Source organism: Parasteatoda tepidariorum, chromosome 10, assembly GCF_982258835.1.
Source record: "Parasteatoda tepidariorum strain Cologne lab strain chromosome 10, Ptep-v5.0, whole genome shotgun sequence".
Taxonomy (NCBI): Eukaryota; Metazoa; Arthropoda; class Arachnida; order Araneae; family Theridiidae; genus Parasteatoda; species Parasteatoda tepidariorum.
In genome coordinates this window covers 68,114,118-68,131,163 of record NC_141764.1, presented here as the reverse complement: position 1 = coordinate 68,131,163, position 17,046 = coordinate 68,114,118, and the positions used below count along the sequence as shown (strand labels likewise).

Genomic DNA, 17,046 nt, shown 5'->3' with positions numbered 1-17,046 from the left:
AGTTCTTGAAAGACTTAATGATTTTAAGATGCTCCAAAAAAATGCTTCTATAAAAAAGGAAGCTATTGATTACTGCCTTATCCTTCTCCATGAATCTTGTAGAGGAATTTTAAAAAACGTATAATTTTAGTAAATTTAATTGCATAAGTAAGATTTTATAAAACAGCAAAGCTAATTCTTTTTAATTTCAAATGCCATGATTATTTTTATTTTTTAAAAATAATAGCTCTAGCTGCCTAACATTTGATATATACTGTATAGGTATTATCAATTAGAAGATGCGTCTGTGCCATTAAAATTACAAGATATTTAGAAAACGTATCTTGGGAGTGCAAATTATTTGTTTATAAAAGACAACAATAAAACTCTGTCACATTAAATGAATGATCTGCAATGTTTAGCATGACAATGACAGGCCTCCATGGAAAACTTAAGTCTAGTTCCAAACTTTACGTGATGAATCTTGACCTAACCCCATAGAGTGTTGATTTCGCACTCAGTGACTATTTCCAGTTTCCAAAATTGAAAGCAGACGTTATCTAGGCAGAAGTTTCTCCAGACTGTGATATGAGAACAACTGCTAGAACTGCTGCAATAAATTCCTCTGTAGGTTGGGTGATTACGTAGAAAAATCCTGGGCATTTAGGCATCGTAATTGTGCGTTTCCAACCTGTCTTCCTTAGAATTGAACTTTTAAACTTTATAATGTATATCAGTGATTTTTTAATCAGTGTTTATATCAATCTGTCACACCATTATTTTTAAAATTAAAAGCAAAAATATGAAAGACCAAATATTTGGCATGTCAGGCCTTTACAGTAGGTCCAACAATGATACTGGATGAGTGGTTTTGATCCAGAAGCAGCAGTTGGAGACCCTTGATTTGAAAGATTAACATAGAGCCTCGATGGCTCAAAGGATAAAGCGCTCGCCTTCCAATGAAGTTAACCGGGTTCGAATCCCAGTCGATACGAATTCCGCATCCGGCTTGCACCGACCACAGTGCTGACGTGAAATATCCTCAGTGGTAGGCGAATCATGGGTTACCGTCCCCTTACGGTCAGGCTAACTACGTGAGATTCTCGTGGTCTTTCTCTCTATGTAACGCAAATGCGGGTTAGCTCCATGAAAATAATCCTCCACGAAGGCAAATTTCTCCCTTATACTCGATCCAGGAGTTCCCTTGTCTTCTGTATTGGGTTCAAAATTACAAGGCTTCGGAGTTAAACATTAGTAGTCGTAAGCCCATAAAATTGGGTCATCTGCATAAAAGATTAACATAATGAGCAACAACGAACCACCCCTACACCTGCAGCAGTTGAACGCTAATTTGCTCTTATTTTCTCTGGAAAAACATATTCTCTGACAAAAATCAGAAAACAACTTTTAAACCTCTATTAAAAACAATTGAAACACCTTTCATATTTATTCAGAACTTATTCATTACTCTGCATACGAATGGTTTTGTTATTTTGTTTCAATGAATTCATAGTCATGAAAATTCTCAAGGTAGCGATTTAACTTGAATTTGTTGCAGAATCAACCATCAACCTTTTCTGTAACCTTTTTAGGCATATTACAAGTTTTGTAGTTTATAACATTTCTTGCGACAATTTCAATGGTATTGCAAATTTAACATAATATTTTACCCATTATCAAGCCTAATTCAGTGCCTTAACCTCTGTTGTAATTATATAATGCAGCTGTTTTTATTAAAATAGGGCGGTGGTGGTGTTCTTCAAAAATACAATAACTATTTCGTAATAAATTAATATTTGATCCCAAAAATACTATAAAGACAGAATTTTTCACTTGAAGTAAATGAAAATTTACATACTAGACTCTGTGTAAAAATATACTAAATAGCCTTTCAACGAGCGAAGTAGAATCCCTTAAGGACATTACTTTCATTCTATATTTATATTGTCACAAAATAATGCTTTTAAAGTTAATCTTCCAAATATGTGTTAGTAACTGTAGAATTTAGTTCTTTGAAAAATATCATTAAGCATAGTAAAATGAATAGAAATATATACTAGAGTATAAACATTTTTTACACGAAATTTTGAAGTAGGAATCATATTAGACCGCGTGTAAAGTCAGCTCTAAATTTGGAAAAGGCTTTTGGGCTTTAATTAAGTTTTTCGGATTAATTAAAAAATACGATTGTTAAAGCTTGTAAAGCATCTAAATTTTTTGATAAGAAACTATGAATAGTAGGTTATAGAGGATTTCAGTCCACACCTCCTAGAAGAGAGAAGGATTCAGCATGGATCAATTTAGAAGTCCGACGTAATGCCTCCGACTAAGAATTCCGACTTATATTTATTTCAGTTTTTTTTTAACTCTTAATTCTAATAAACAATTCTTAAGGAAAAATACAAAAGTACTTATTTATAACAAAAGAAAATATTCTCATTTAAAACATAAAAGGCCCCCAGAAGGGGGGGGCTAGTCCTGGGCCTCTCAAGTCTTTTGATACATCAGACACAGATGGTAAGTGAATAAACTTCGTAATAAGATAAATAATTTCAAAAATAAATTTATGCGGAATAGATTTCAGTGTATGGAGGAAAACACTAATAAAATAATTTTATTGATAAGTTTATATTTTATTTTATTTTATAATCGTAGTTGAACAGCCGACCCAATTTAGGGTTTGCGGTTACTAATGTTCAACTCAGTATCCTTCTCAGTAACCCAATCCAGAAGAAAAGGGGATATCAATTATTGGGGAAGATTTTGCCTTCATGGAGGATTTATTTTATGGAACTGACCCACATTTGCGTTACTCAGCGAGGAAAACCATGAAAACCTTCCACGGTAGCTACAAGGGGACTCTAACCCGTGTTCCGTCTACTACTGAGGATATTTTGCGTTTGCACTGTGGTCAGTGCGAGCCGGTTGCGGAATTTGAATCGACCAGCCATCGCTGGAATCGAACTAGGGTCAGCACATTAGGAGGCGAGCACTCTATCCCTGTAAATGCCTATTTTATTTTACTTACAATTTCCATTTCAATTTCATTCCTTTTAACATGAATTTATTTACTAATAGAATATTTTGCCACTTGCTTGGCGCACCATCTCTTTCTTTGCGAGAGTATCGTTAAGTTCTACATAATTCTAAAACATCTTATAAAAAAATTTTTGTGTGGACAAAACATAGTTTTTTATTTGACACTTTTAATTAAAATTGTTATTAAAAATAATATAATTGTAACAACGATTAAAAACAAAGTGGACGTTGCGTCGTAAGCTGTAAAGTATCTCGTACTCGGCCACTAATTATTAAGCACTTTTATTCCGAGTTTAATTTCCGATCGATAAAAAGTGCAGGAAATAATTCATTATGAAAAGCGATAGAACAGAAGTCAGTTCTTGAAAGACTTAGTGATTTTAAGATGCTGTAAAAAAACTCTTCTGTAAAAAAAGAAGCTATTGATTAATGCCTTATCCTTCTCCATTAATCTTGTAGAGGAGTTTATAAAAAGGCATAATTTTAGTAAATGAACTTTTAAAACAACGTTTCCTTGTGTTAAAAAATAATTTGTTGCTGCGACTAAACTTGCTATTTAAATAAGTCTTATATTCTTTTAATTAGTGTCTTAATAAGTCAAATCATTAGGAATTATAATTTAAGGAAATAATTTCTTTTTACAATATGTCGCTGCTTAAGATTTCAATGAAAACATGGTTTGCATCTCTTCGTTTTGACAAATTATGATGTAAATACTTGGACAAAAATTTGTCTAATAGGTAAATAAATACACTGCCCCACAATAGTGAAAGAAGCACTTTCAATTTTTGATAAATTTTCGAATTTCTCAATAAATATTTCGAGGACTATTTTGCAAATTTTGAAGTAGAAGTATTTTTGCTATTTTTCTTACTTAGCAATAAATTTTAAAGCTTTCATAGGTTTGAGACACCGATGATAAATTACAAAGGAAAACAAGTATTTTTGAGCACTTTATGCCAGAAAAACAAGAAAAAGCTTGGAACTGGTATCAATTACTTTGATTATTATTTTTAATAACTGCAAAAGACTTTGTACGCCTAGCTTAAATATATAGAGAGATACGGAAATTTTCATAAAAAAAATCTTTTTTTTTTGTCTTACGTTTTTTTGCTATAACATTAAAAAGGCTTTAAAAAAATTGGAGCAATTTAAAATCAGTTCCATTTTTTTTTTAAATTTGAAAAAAAAAATATTTTAAGAAATGAGCAAGTTATGAGTATTTGAAAAAGTTTTTGAACTGCGCACACTCGGGAAAAATTTAGAATTATTTGTCGCAATTTTGTAGTGAATCGTATTTGGCAATAACGGAAAAAATCTGATTTAAATATCTCAAAAACGTAAAAAGTTTCCAGCAATTTTCTATAGTTTTGGAACTTAATAAGAGACAGCTCAAAATCATCAGGGGTTTTCCACAGGTTTATTACGTAATATTGTAAATTAGACTTCCTTATAATAAACAGACAGCAAGAACAAAATTAAATATGTGTAAGTCCCCTCATCGTTTTGAGCCTCTTTTTCAGAAGAGAAAAGCTACTTGGAAAATTGCTTGGAATTTTTTACGATTTTAAGATATTTAAATTGATTTTTTCCATTTATTGTCAAATACAATTTAGCACAAAATTAAGAAAACATAATTTTAAATTTTTTTCCGCTTATGCACAGTGAAAGAGAACTACTTTCAATACTCATATCTTGCGCATTTTTTATATTTTTTTCTCATATTTTGAAACAATATTGTTGTAATTAATTTTAATGTGCTGCAATTTTTTTTCAATTTTGTTGAATATTTTTAAAGTTAAAAACATAAAGCGTAAACATAAAACAAACAAACAAAAAAAAACATGAAACAAAATTTTCTTTTTTATAAAAATGTTCAGATCGTGATAAATATTTAAGCTATATATGTACAAAATTTTATGCAGTTATTGCAAATAACTACCAAAGTAGTTGATACCAGTTACGAGCTTACTGCTTGATTTTCTAGCATAGGGTGCAAAAAAGTGCTTGCTTTCTTTTGTAATTTATAGTCGGTCCCTAAAACCTCTGATAGCTTTAAACTTTATTGCAAGGTATGAAAAGTCACATGAATTAAACGCTTCTAAAATACAAGTGATCCTCTAAGTGTATCTTTAGAAATTTTAAAAAATTATTTAAAACCTAAAATTGTCACTTCCATTATTGTAGGGTAGCGTATGCATTCAGTTTTAAATATTGCTTTTAATCTATGTCAATATTTATCAGTACGTAAAAAAAAAAGGAAAGAAAGACGAAAACTACTGAATTATATAGAATAAAGGTATTTTAAGATTGAATTTTTGAAACTTATTTGCAAATATTTGCTAACTCTTGCGCTTATTTTATCTTTCTTATTGTCTTGTGCATTTTAACTGCTATTTGATGTTAAAATTTATTTTCATTTCGTTTTTTAAAAGGGAAACGGAGAATTCTTTCAATCGAATATCTAATGGATGCTTGCTTACCTTTTTCAAATAAACACGAAATTAAACTATATCATTCTTTGATTTCGCGACCTTGAATATGCAATGTCGTTTGTGATTTACGCATTAAGATAGACTGGTTAATCATTATTGCTAAGAAGCAAAAATGTTACAATACCAATATTTTTTTTTCTAAAACTTAAATAATGGCATGGATGAACCTATGCAAAAAATATGTTTGTTTTTTTAGCTTGCTTTTGGACAATCTTTCAATTAATGTTCTCCTACGTAAAATGATTTTAATGATAATGTGCGGTGCTTTTAATTCAATCTTGATGTAAAAGGTCTGTCTGAGCAAGCATTGTGCATAAAATGGCATAGTTAAATTTAACATTGTTTCACGCTTGTATGGTTTATTTGCTATTCATTTCTAAACTTGCTTGCGATTTTGTGATAAAATTTGCGGCTACATTAAAAATCAACCTTACAATGTTATCTGGGAAAATTCAAAAAATTCTGTTTTACGGATATAAAGCAAACAAAGCTGTTAAATTTATACCCATGAAACAGAAAGTAGTGTTCATGCAGTTCCGGATATAAAACAGAACTATAGGATAGAAAGTAAATACTTATTGAGTGGTTTTAACACGTATTCTTGATTTCGAATTTTCATAAGCATTACAGTACATTCACACCACGCGGATTATATATTAAGTGGAGTCACCTGAATCATAGGTTCCCAAAAGATGCTCTGCGTAAGCCTAGAATTCCGTGGGAAATTCACAGGGGATCTGTGAGTTAGGGCTTTTTATTTTAACCAATAATTATTTTAGAATAATTTAATTGGCTTATTCAATTTATTTAATCCTTCGGTTGTGTTTATGAAATTATTCAATGAAAAGAGAAAAGAAAAAATCCATAATTATTTCCCATTGTATTCGAGAATAAGTATTTTTAATTTAACTTTAAAATTAAAAATAAAATAATTAAATTCAAGAATGAAAAAAAAAAAATATTTTTTTTCGATTAGCATTCTATCAGTTTAAAGGAAATCTTTTTCAAGAACCATAATTCTGCTTATTTTATTCAATTAGACTTACGTATACGCCAAAACTGTAGTCAAAACGTCGTTGCAGAACAATAAAATCAACTGCCTAGTATGGAACATAATTTTAAGACTGTTATTGATAAAATAAATTAATAAATTTCTTCCTTTCAATACAAATCTTTTCAAATTAGTTTTTTTTGTAGCATATCCACAGCTGATTGGGTTCCGCCAAAAAAACTCGGCTGTTTAGGGTTCCATAACCGAAAAGTAATTGGGAACCACTGACATAAATATTAAAATAACTTAGTCAACAATGCAATATAAATCAGCATAAGACAAAACAAAATAGTGCGAAGATATAACTGAAGATGATAGAAATAAAATTCCTTGTAGTTTTTAAATGGATTTAAGAGAAGAAATTCTTAATGTATTCCCATCGCTCTCTTCTATCCATATAATCTCCTTATGCGCCAGATTTAGAAAACAACACGCGTAGCATTTTAGAGTAGTTTCATGGTAAATTAATTTAGCATATTCATCAAGAGAACATGATTTATGAAGATAGTTTAAATACTCCGCAGGCTAAAAATCTTTTGTTAATGTGGTTAATTTATTTAAAATGGTGTATGTCTTTTACATATATTTATGCAATTTAAATTACTTGTAATGTGTTACGTTTGCATGTTGGTTTGCATGTTGTGTTTGCATGTTTGCATGTTGCATAAGTCATATAATTATATTACGTAACCCTAATGCTTGCATAAATAATTTTTTGACTACTCTTTCACAATTTATGTTAGGGTTTTCTGCATTTTCATAAGATAAAATTCAAATCGGAATTCAGAATGATTTCGTATAAATCTGAAGCTTTTGAGGCTTTATAATTAATATGTTCCCCCCTCGTTTAATTTGAGTGATTGTAAAACTAACCTTAGTGTTATTACTAATTCAGAATTCAGAGTTTCTCAAAAATTATCCACGATTTAGAAAAATAAATTAAATATAGAAATTTAACGTTTGCTGCATTCGTTATAATTAATTATTTATTATCGCCAATTTCACAAATGACTATAAAGTTTGATATATCATAGAATATAAAAAAAAGTGAAAAAGAAAGGGTAAAAAAAATTCTGCATGTCCTTTTAATTGAAGTGAAATATTTCACGACCCTGTGTTAATTTTCTACACATATTGTAGCACGTGGTAAATAACTGGATGCCTGCAAGTGATATCATCGTTGGTAAATCGTGGTGTTTATCGATTCAGAAGCCAATCAGAACACGGGGCGTCACTTAGATGTATCCAATTAAATCTGATTTAAATCACATTGTTAGGCATATTCACTTGACTTTATTTTAATTGCAAGTACCCAATTGGTACTTATTTTAAAGGTACTGTGTTGTATATTTTCTTATATGGCAGGGCCTCATGTTTATGAACTTTAATTAATTTAGAAACAAACTTTTTTCAAGAAAGATGAATTTTTAGAACAAAATGTTTATAGTTCTTGGAATCTTAATTAAATACAGTATCGAAATAGCTTAGTTATAAAATAAAGTACCTGTTGATGAAAGGAATTAGTTTAAATTTTTGTTGTTTAAAGTAATTATTTAATTTGGAACTATAAGTAGTGGGGATTGGAAATTGGGAATTGTAATTCTTAAAAATCTGTTTTTTATAAGGTTTTTTTTTTCCTTACATGCTAATTAATTTCCCTTCCAGGCGCATTTTTTAATTAATGGATACAAAACCAATTGTGCTATGTTATGTAAACTAAGTTTTCAAATATATTCTTGTATTCAATATTCTTTAAAAGTTGAAATAGAAGATTCCAAATGCATTTTCAAATACGTTTTCTAAGATATTTAAAATAACAAATTTATGACACGCTTCAAATCAAGAAATAAAATTCGGAATTAGAAAGTAGTTAAAGCATAAATAATTATGTTTATACTTTTTTTAAAAAGAAATTTTTGATTTATTAAAATCTAGCTTGATTTCTGTTAGTTTGTATATTAATTTTGTTTTCTGTTCCCTTGCATTACAATTAAATAACTTAATACAGAATTTTTTTTAAAAAAAATTGTATATAATTAAAGAATTACGATTTATAATGTATCAAGATATCAAGAAGTTATTTAAATTATTTTTAAGTAAATATTATACAATTTAAAAATGAAAAGATTAATCTATAAACATTGAATATTTATATCTAACTCTGTCTGGGTACCGTTTTATAAAATTCATTGTTTTCAAAATGTTTGATTAATGCTTACACTGCGTTCTTTGTTCTGCATTATGTTGTCAATACTATCCGTTTGAAAGGAAATTTTGTATAAAACTGTTAGTTCCATTAATTAATAATTCGAAAATTGCGCCAATTAAAAAAAAGCACAGTATAAAACAACTTCTAATGCGGTAAAATTGTTACTAATGTTTGTTTAAAAAAATTGAATTTTTCATTTAGCTGTCATTTCTTAATCGGATGCCTTTTCATGGTCTGATCAAATAAAAGTGGTCGAAAAGTTAAACCTCTTAAAGGTAATTTCACTTTTAGTGTATTTTAAAATGACTCTAGAATCCGATAAATCGTTCATATTTTATAAGATTATACCTCATTAAGCGAATCTAACATTTTTGCGCACAGTTAGAGAACTCATATTCGTTTTTCAAACATGATTCCACGTAAAAATAATTTTTATTTATCAATTATTTTAATCAATTAATTCAATAATGATTGTTGAATTCAAAAAAATCAAATTTATTTGTAGTTTTACTGTTCAAAAATTAATCGCTTAGTTTCATTCAACGCTTAGATTTTTTCATTTAGAAATAGATAATAAATTGTAGCAAGTATACCTTACAATTCTGAAATGTTTTTATTGTATTTAAATTAAATCATAAAAAAATAAATAGAGTTAAAATATAAATTGTGTGTGAAATTACATTTATAAAGAAAATAGTTTTACAATTGTATACAAAATCTTTTGGATTAGCTTAAATATTTCTTCAGATGTTCCTAGTTTGCAAAATATCGTTAAGGGGTTCGTGCTTGTTAGTTCTTCTGTCTGAACTAGTTGTTCCATAGTTTTCATGATGAGGTTTTCCCCTACTCATATTTTCAGGATCCATAAATCCAAATTCCCTTAAAAAATATTTACAGAAAATGCATCTTTGTTTCTGTTTTTTTAACTTAAAATATAAACTGTACAAAATCACCTTTACTGGAGTGGCAGGGGTTCGACCTTCTACACCAGTGTTTCCCAACCTTTTTTGTGCCATGCCCCACCTAAGCCATTCTAAAATTCTTATGCCCCCCCCCCATGTAACATATACGTAATTTTTAATATTAAAAAATTGAATTGTTCACTTAAGAAACTTAAATGATAGGTTTTAGGAAGAAATCACTAGGAAATTGTTAACGAAACACAGTAAATAAATTTTCAAAACCTATAATGAAAAACTAAAATTCAAATAGAAAATTCCATTCTAAAATAAAGATTTCTCTATAATAATTTAATATTTTTATTTAGTGAGATCCTTGCTGCACAGAGATTTTATGTTAGGTTCCAATTTGGTTAGCTTCCGTCTCAAGTATCCCCGTTGTGTTATATCCAGGCGATTTCTTTTCTTTACCAGTAAACCATTTGCAGCACTAAATCCAAATTCAGCTAAATATGAAGATGGAAACGATAGCAATAGTTTTCTTGCACATTTGGTTGAATTTGGGTATTTGATTTCCTCACAAAGCCACGCCATCACTCCCTTTATATTAAATAAAGTTTTAACTGACTCATCATTTTGCATTTTTGCCAGTTCCTCTTGATACTGCATGTTTGATATATCAGACAAATCCACTAACTTTGGCTGCATCATCCATGTTGGAAAATCAATTTGTTTTAAATCAGAGAATCTTTCTTTTAAATCAGCCGATAGAATTTTCAGATGATCGACAATAACAAGTAAAGTGGTATTATTTACTTCACATTTTTGGTGCCAATGTTGTTAATATATATCAGACATAACTCAATAAGGGTAATGAAACCAAATATCTTCGCTTTTGCATCAACAAGAGTTTTATTTGTTCCTTGAATTTTTAGTTTTTCAAAGATATCGGCTGAATAACTCACAAATGCTTTGTCATCGACTGTTAGCAGATACTTCATTTTAGGTTTGTCGTTTAAAAAATCACTAAGAATATCAAACAGTTCCATAAATCTTTTCAAGCAGTTCCCTTTAGAGAGCCATCTTACTTCAGTGTTAAGTAAAAGTCTCTCATGGTCTGCATTTTGTTCTTCACAAAATAGCTTGAAGAAAAGCTCACATTTGGCATAAGCTTTAATATCATTGATGCACTTTATTACTGAATGTAGTACTTCATTTAGAACAGGCAAGATGTTTCTAGCTACCAAGGTTTCCTTATGAATAACACAATACACGAGAATCATTTCTGGATTCTCATCTTTCATCAATTTTAAGCGGCCATTTTTCTCAGGAGCACCATCTGCAGCACAAGATGTTATGTATTTATTGGTATATTATTGACATCTATGTACTTTTTTAGCTTATATATATATCATTGGAGGTCATGGTGCTTTCTAATCTTTTACAGAACAACATTTCTTCAGCAAAATGCCCTTTATCAATATATCTTACGTAAGTTATCAATACTGCCACACTGTCTATCAAAGTTGATTCATCCATTTGCACTGAGAATTTTCTTGTTTTCAGCATGTTGTTTTCAATATCTTCACTCATTTCGTCTATTCTCCTGCTAACAGTATTGTTACTGAGTGGCATAACTTTTACAATTTTGTAATCTTTTTCACGAACAGTTTTAAGAGATGCTGATATTGACGGTTTTATTAAATTCCCTCCTGTAGTATGATTTTTTCCAGATTTAACTATGAATAAAAAAATTTGATAACTAGCTTCAAGAATACGATTATGAGTTGTAGCAGTAAATAGAGCAGTAAATAGAGAGCAGTAAATAGAGAGCAGTAAAGTGTGAGCAGTAAATAGAGACTTTTCTGTTGTCCTCTTTTAAAAAATTTTCTTTAAAGTTTGAAAGTCCACGCGGAGTCTGCTGCAGGGAGGTTAACTTGACGATGCCAAAAACCCAGTTGATATTCTGGTCTCGTCAAAAGAATTTATAATATTTATTGGCTGCAATTATTTAAGAATTTGATTTTTTCTTTCAATTTTGGTAGCAAAATCTAGCATTGCATTTAAATGGCCCGGAGCAAAAGGGTTAAACTCGTGTCGAGTCCATTTTCGAATTGCCCCCATTAACAATCAAATTGCCCCCCAGTGGGGCGTGGGCCCCACGTTGGGAAACACTGTTCTACACTGCTGAAACTCAGTGAGTACCTACGTTATTTAAAGTCAGTTCTACAGTCGGTCGCTGAGTAGTACCATGGGCACAGATGTCTGGAAAAAATGTCCTTTCCTTTCAGATATATGTCTAAATTGTGGAAGTAGTAGTGGTGATGCAATCTCTCCGAGGGGGTTCTGAGCTAAAACATGCTTTTAGCATTGCAGTTTTCTCTTGTGCATAAGAGGTGCATCTTTTTGACTAAATTTGCTAGGCCAATGGCTAGCGAGCATGACTTGCCCAAGTGCCATTAGAAACAACAACAGCAATTTGATTATAAGTTCAAAAGTTATTAAGACATTCTGTTTCTTTTTATTTATTTATTTTGTACATTGTCTTATAAAGCTTGAATTAGATGAAATATAAAAAAAAAGAAAAAAGCTTTCATTTTTAAAATACTACTAAAATACAACACAAATACCAGTTGTCCAAGACACGAAACATAAAAAGCAACAACAACTACAAAAAAATACACACAGCAGGAAACGGAATATTCATTTTTTTATTTTTCTATTTATTTAAAAAACGTGTTAGATTCACAATAGGACATCAACAATATTCTTATGAACATAGTCATTTGAGCCTCTGTCGTTCTTACATGCTACAATTTATAGATCTCGCAATCAATTTTTAACTTTCACATTGTGAAAAGAAATGACTTATACTGTGTAAAAAAAATCAGATATTGAAATAAAATTAAATATCTGAAACAAAAGAAAGAGAATATACCTAATGTGCTTCATCGATTGTCATACTCAACAATTGTAGTGTTTGGAATGGTTTTTACAAATCATCTTATTTACATATTTTCAAATTTTTTTTTAACAAAATTATTCAATAATGTGAGAAAAAAAAACTCTCTAATATTACTTGTAGACTTACTGACTCTCGTACTTTGCATCTCAGTCATTGTGAAAAGACTCGAGTGAATTCGTATTTATAAATCTCAATTATTTAATTTAACTAGAATCACAGGATTTTCGAATTTACACATATTTATACAAGAAAATTCTTTGTTTTTTTTCTGTAAGTACAAGGAGGCATACTTTAACAACATGCTCCACGACGACTAGATTGAAATAACGAAAATTAAATGTTTAAAACAAACTCAAAGTGTGCTTTCATTTAATGCATGTGCTCGCAAAATAAGCTGCTGCAACACATTTTGCTAGTTTGTTATAGAAAGATGTTTGCTTTACAAAAATCCAGCGCAAAAAACACATAGAATTTGACTTTAAAGATAAGGAAAGAAAATGAGAATGAAGATTTAATATAAAAAATCCACCGGGTTGTTTCTTCATCCCCAGTGAGATCTGGTAACGTGTATCAGCCGGTATAACTGGTACACTTTGAGAGGTTTTGGCTGAGCTCATTACCATAGCTTCTATAAAAATACACCACTTTTATAAATAAATAGTGTCAGGAATTTCCAGTTTCTTTCATTTAGAAAGAACTCATATCACTGATTATGAAGTCACTGAATCTGATGTATCATCAAGAAAAAATAATATCTTAAAATTTTTAAAATAATCAATGTGGTGCATTTTGGTTAATCAACCACTCAAGAAAAACAAAAATTCTGGAGAGGAGTTGAAAATATTAATGAAACTGGAACGTAATGTACCATTTTGTCAGGAATGTTTGAGTCTTAAAAAAAATCTTTATCCGGAAACCTTAACCTTAAAAAAAGTCGATCTAATCTGAAACAACTCACAGATATGCATCAAACATGATGATTAAAAAGCTCTTTCACCTTTCAACTTCAGATTCTAAAGCTCCTCGACACTAAATAGCCGAAGTTTGCAGCTTTTGACTTATTCGGTCTTATCTGCAATCAGACACAGTCGAGGACTTCTTAACAAGGCGGATTGGTGCCACGATTGTATGTCTGTTGTTGACCAAAGGATTTAAAGGTCCACAGAAGCTCAGATTTTTATTTGAGAAGGACCTTTTGCAAGGAGACAAATATCTAAATTCGGCACTTCATGTTTTACGTTGGCTTGCACTTTGCAAGGGCTGTTTTTCGAACCACCTTGCAGAGAAAATTTACTTAATTTTTGATAGATTCGGTATTTGTAAGTAGTTCTCCAGCTTTCAGACAGCACTTTCCCTCTTGTTCTTCATTAGGGGAGTGTCACAAGAGGTGCAACTGATTTCTTCATCTTCTTCAGAAGCACCACACTTAGAGGGGTGTATGTGTCGCTGAAGATCCAGCTTCGCGTACTCAGTGGGTGGATCTTTTCTTCGAACTGTCATCGTGGCGGCAGTCTGTTGGTCCAAGGGTAAAGCCAATTCTGCGTAAGTTACATCTTCTTGCTAAAATATTAATGAAAAGTTTTAGTTTGAACTGAAAATATTAAATGTATTTTATGAATTCTATTTAAATGATTCTATTTGCTTTAAATAAACAGATTCAATAAATATTTTTTAAAAAATTTTTTTATATACAAGATATCCCGTAAATATTGCGTCAAACTTCTAGGGAAAGTTTTTTGAAGTTATATTTCTTATGCGACTTCCAACAAGGTTTAACGCTACATTTTTATTGGCCGAGAAATCGCGTGGTAGGATCCAGTTTTCCCTCATTTATTTCCATACTGTTTTGGTTCTCACTAGCATAAAAATAATAAAAGTATTGTTTTTCCATAAATATGTTCTTAGTTTGTTTTGATACACACATAATTTAAAAGGGTGGTATTTTTTATTTTCAAATTTAGTGGATAACACTTGTAAAAAAAGAGTGAAAACAATCCCACGGACAATGCGAGGGATTCAAGGCTATGTCAAGGTACGTCTCTTGTGAATATCAATTGATTGTTTCTCTTCTGAAATTACATTATGACACATTCACATACATTATTAATACAAATACATTTTCCATGGCGAGACGATGAGGTAACCACAAGCACTTCCACTGGTTCAAGAGGTTCGCGAGGAAAAAATGCTCAATATTACAGAGCACGGAAGCGAGCGGAGCAGGAAAAAGAGTCGTTGAATACAACTAGTGATCCTTCTACGACTGCTGATTCTTCTACAATTAACGTCGCAGGTTGCGAAGTTTAACTTCTTCCGCGCAGAGGGACTCCACGCACTATTTTTTTTTCAAATACCCACCTGGAGAATGACCTTTCGTCATACAGGCATCTGAAGGGCAGATTTGTTGGCCACTCTTTCAGGGGCACCATATTCGGTGGGCCAACGTTGCTCCCACAGTAAGAACAGATAGGACAGAGATGGAAAGAACATCCATGCCTAGCCCGGGATTCCAAGCCAGGACCTTTCTGATGCAAGGCCAGTTCCCTGACCCCTACACAGGCCGGTCGGCACTGCTAGGGAAAGTTGCGCACATCATAAAGATTAAGTATTACCTAGGAAACCATGAACGGAAATGTCATCTTACGCTGCTAAGAGCGTTTGCTGTTACGGATTTATTGTTCGTGTGCCTTTGAACTCGTGCTTTCATTTTTCTAAAATATTTCAATTTCATGTTAAATTTGCGTTACTATTTTATTTAATGACCGTCGTTGAACTGCTTACTTAATTTTGTGTTTACGACTACTACTGTTCAAGTCCGTAACCTTCTAATTTTGAATCTATTACAGAAGACAAGGGAATTCCTGGATAAAGTATAGGGAGAAATTTGCCATCGTGGAGGACTTTTGATGCAACTAACCCGCATTTTTTAACATGGAGAGGAAAACCACGAAAATCTCCCATGGTAAGCCTGAAGGCAAGGGGACTCTAAACCACGATCCGTCTACCACTGAGTTTATTTTACGTTAGCAATGTGGTCGGTGCAAGGCGGGCGCGGAATTCGCGTTGAGAGCCATCGCTGGGATTCAAACCCATTCACCTCAATGGTAGGCGAACACTCTAGCCCCTATGTCATTATCCAGTTAGTCACCAAATCATTGAGCTACAATAAAACAACTAATACTATACCTATTAAACTACGATACCTTTAAATGGTACCTATTTAAAAACAGGTTTTGGCAATAATTAATGGAAAAAAGGTTAATTTAGATAAATAAAAGTATGTGATGTTCAAAGGTGCACGATGTAACAGTACATGATAGCAAAACGCCCTCAACTGCAAACGATAACATTTCCGGTCATGGTTTCTTAGGTAATTCTTAATCTTTATGATCTGCCCTACTCACTCTAGAAGTTTGCCGCAATATTTACGGACACCATATATACATAGATTGTATATATTCGAATTTTATGAGTAATTTGAGTCTGGAAAAATGGCCTTTAAATCGATGCTTTCAAAATATATCTCTTGAAGACATTGAAATCATGCAATTGTATTTACCAAGGGTATCAGCATTTATTAATACAACTTATTAACAAATTATTTTACTAAATAATACTTAATAATTATTTTAGTTATAGACAGTTATTTTACAAACTGACTAGCATATGTAGAGTTACTAATATTTCAGCTGCTAAGTTTTCTACTTTAGTGAAAAACTTAGCCTAGCCTCTTCTTTAGTTATTTTGCAAGCCTTGTCATGATGGCTATTCCTTACCAAAAAATGCAAGAGACCCATTTGTTGACATTTGCAGGGAGAATAGATGACGATCAATGGGACAGAACTGTTTATTCCCAATTTTTAATAAAGTGATCATTTATTGCATTTTGAGGTTCATCAAGTTTTGGCAAGTCAATAAAGGGAAAAATTAGTTCCACCCGAGATTTATTACATAGAAGATAAGTCGTACTCTGGAGAAACCTTTCCGTTCCCCGCAAAACCATTTTCTCTCCGAACCAGCTTTTATGGGCATAAACCGTTCTTCCCCTGTGATCTTTAATTAGTCCTAGTAAATGTTTCCAGTATGACATTGGTCCCGCAGTGGACTCATCGTTAAGACACGGCTCCCAGCAGCAGCATCCCAGCGAAGCACTGCGGGAGGGTGACCACTTGGAATAGTCTGTGTAGGGACCGAGGGTGTGCGGTATTGGTCCTCGTTAAACTGTTATACCGTAAAATGCTCGATTTCGAGTGCAGGTCGTCGGGCTACCGAAGCGGGGGTGCCAATCCCTCTGCAGAGGATCAAAATTGTGACGGCATGTCTTCGGATCATCCTCAGGGATGATTCCGAGACCGTCGCCAGTTGCCCATTGTGCAGCTCTAGTGCGACGTAAATGAACTACAACAGCA

The 17,046-nt window shown here is 31.8% G+C and overlaps 1 protein-coding gene across 2 annotated transcripts in view; it reads right to left on the bottom strand.

Moving 5' to 3' along the window:
* Positions 1 to 12,369: 12,369 nt before the first annotated feature.
* Positions 12,370 to 17,046, bottom strand: part of LOC107454903 (protein turtle) — a 973,849-nt gene continuing 969,172 nt past the window's right edge. For both annotated transcript variants that reach the window (XM_071184031.2, XM_043039893.3), the window contains one exon: positions 12,370 to 14,197. In XM_071184031.2, the coding sequence (XP_071040132.1) occupies positions 13,976 to 14,197 (222 nt within the window). In that variant the 3' untranslated portion in view covers positions 12,370 to 13,975. The remainder of the gene's footprint in view (positions 14,198 to 17,046) is intronic.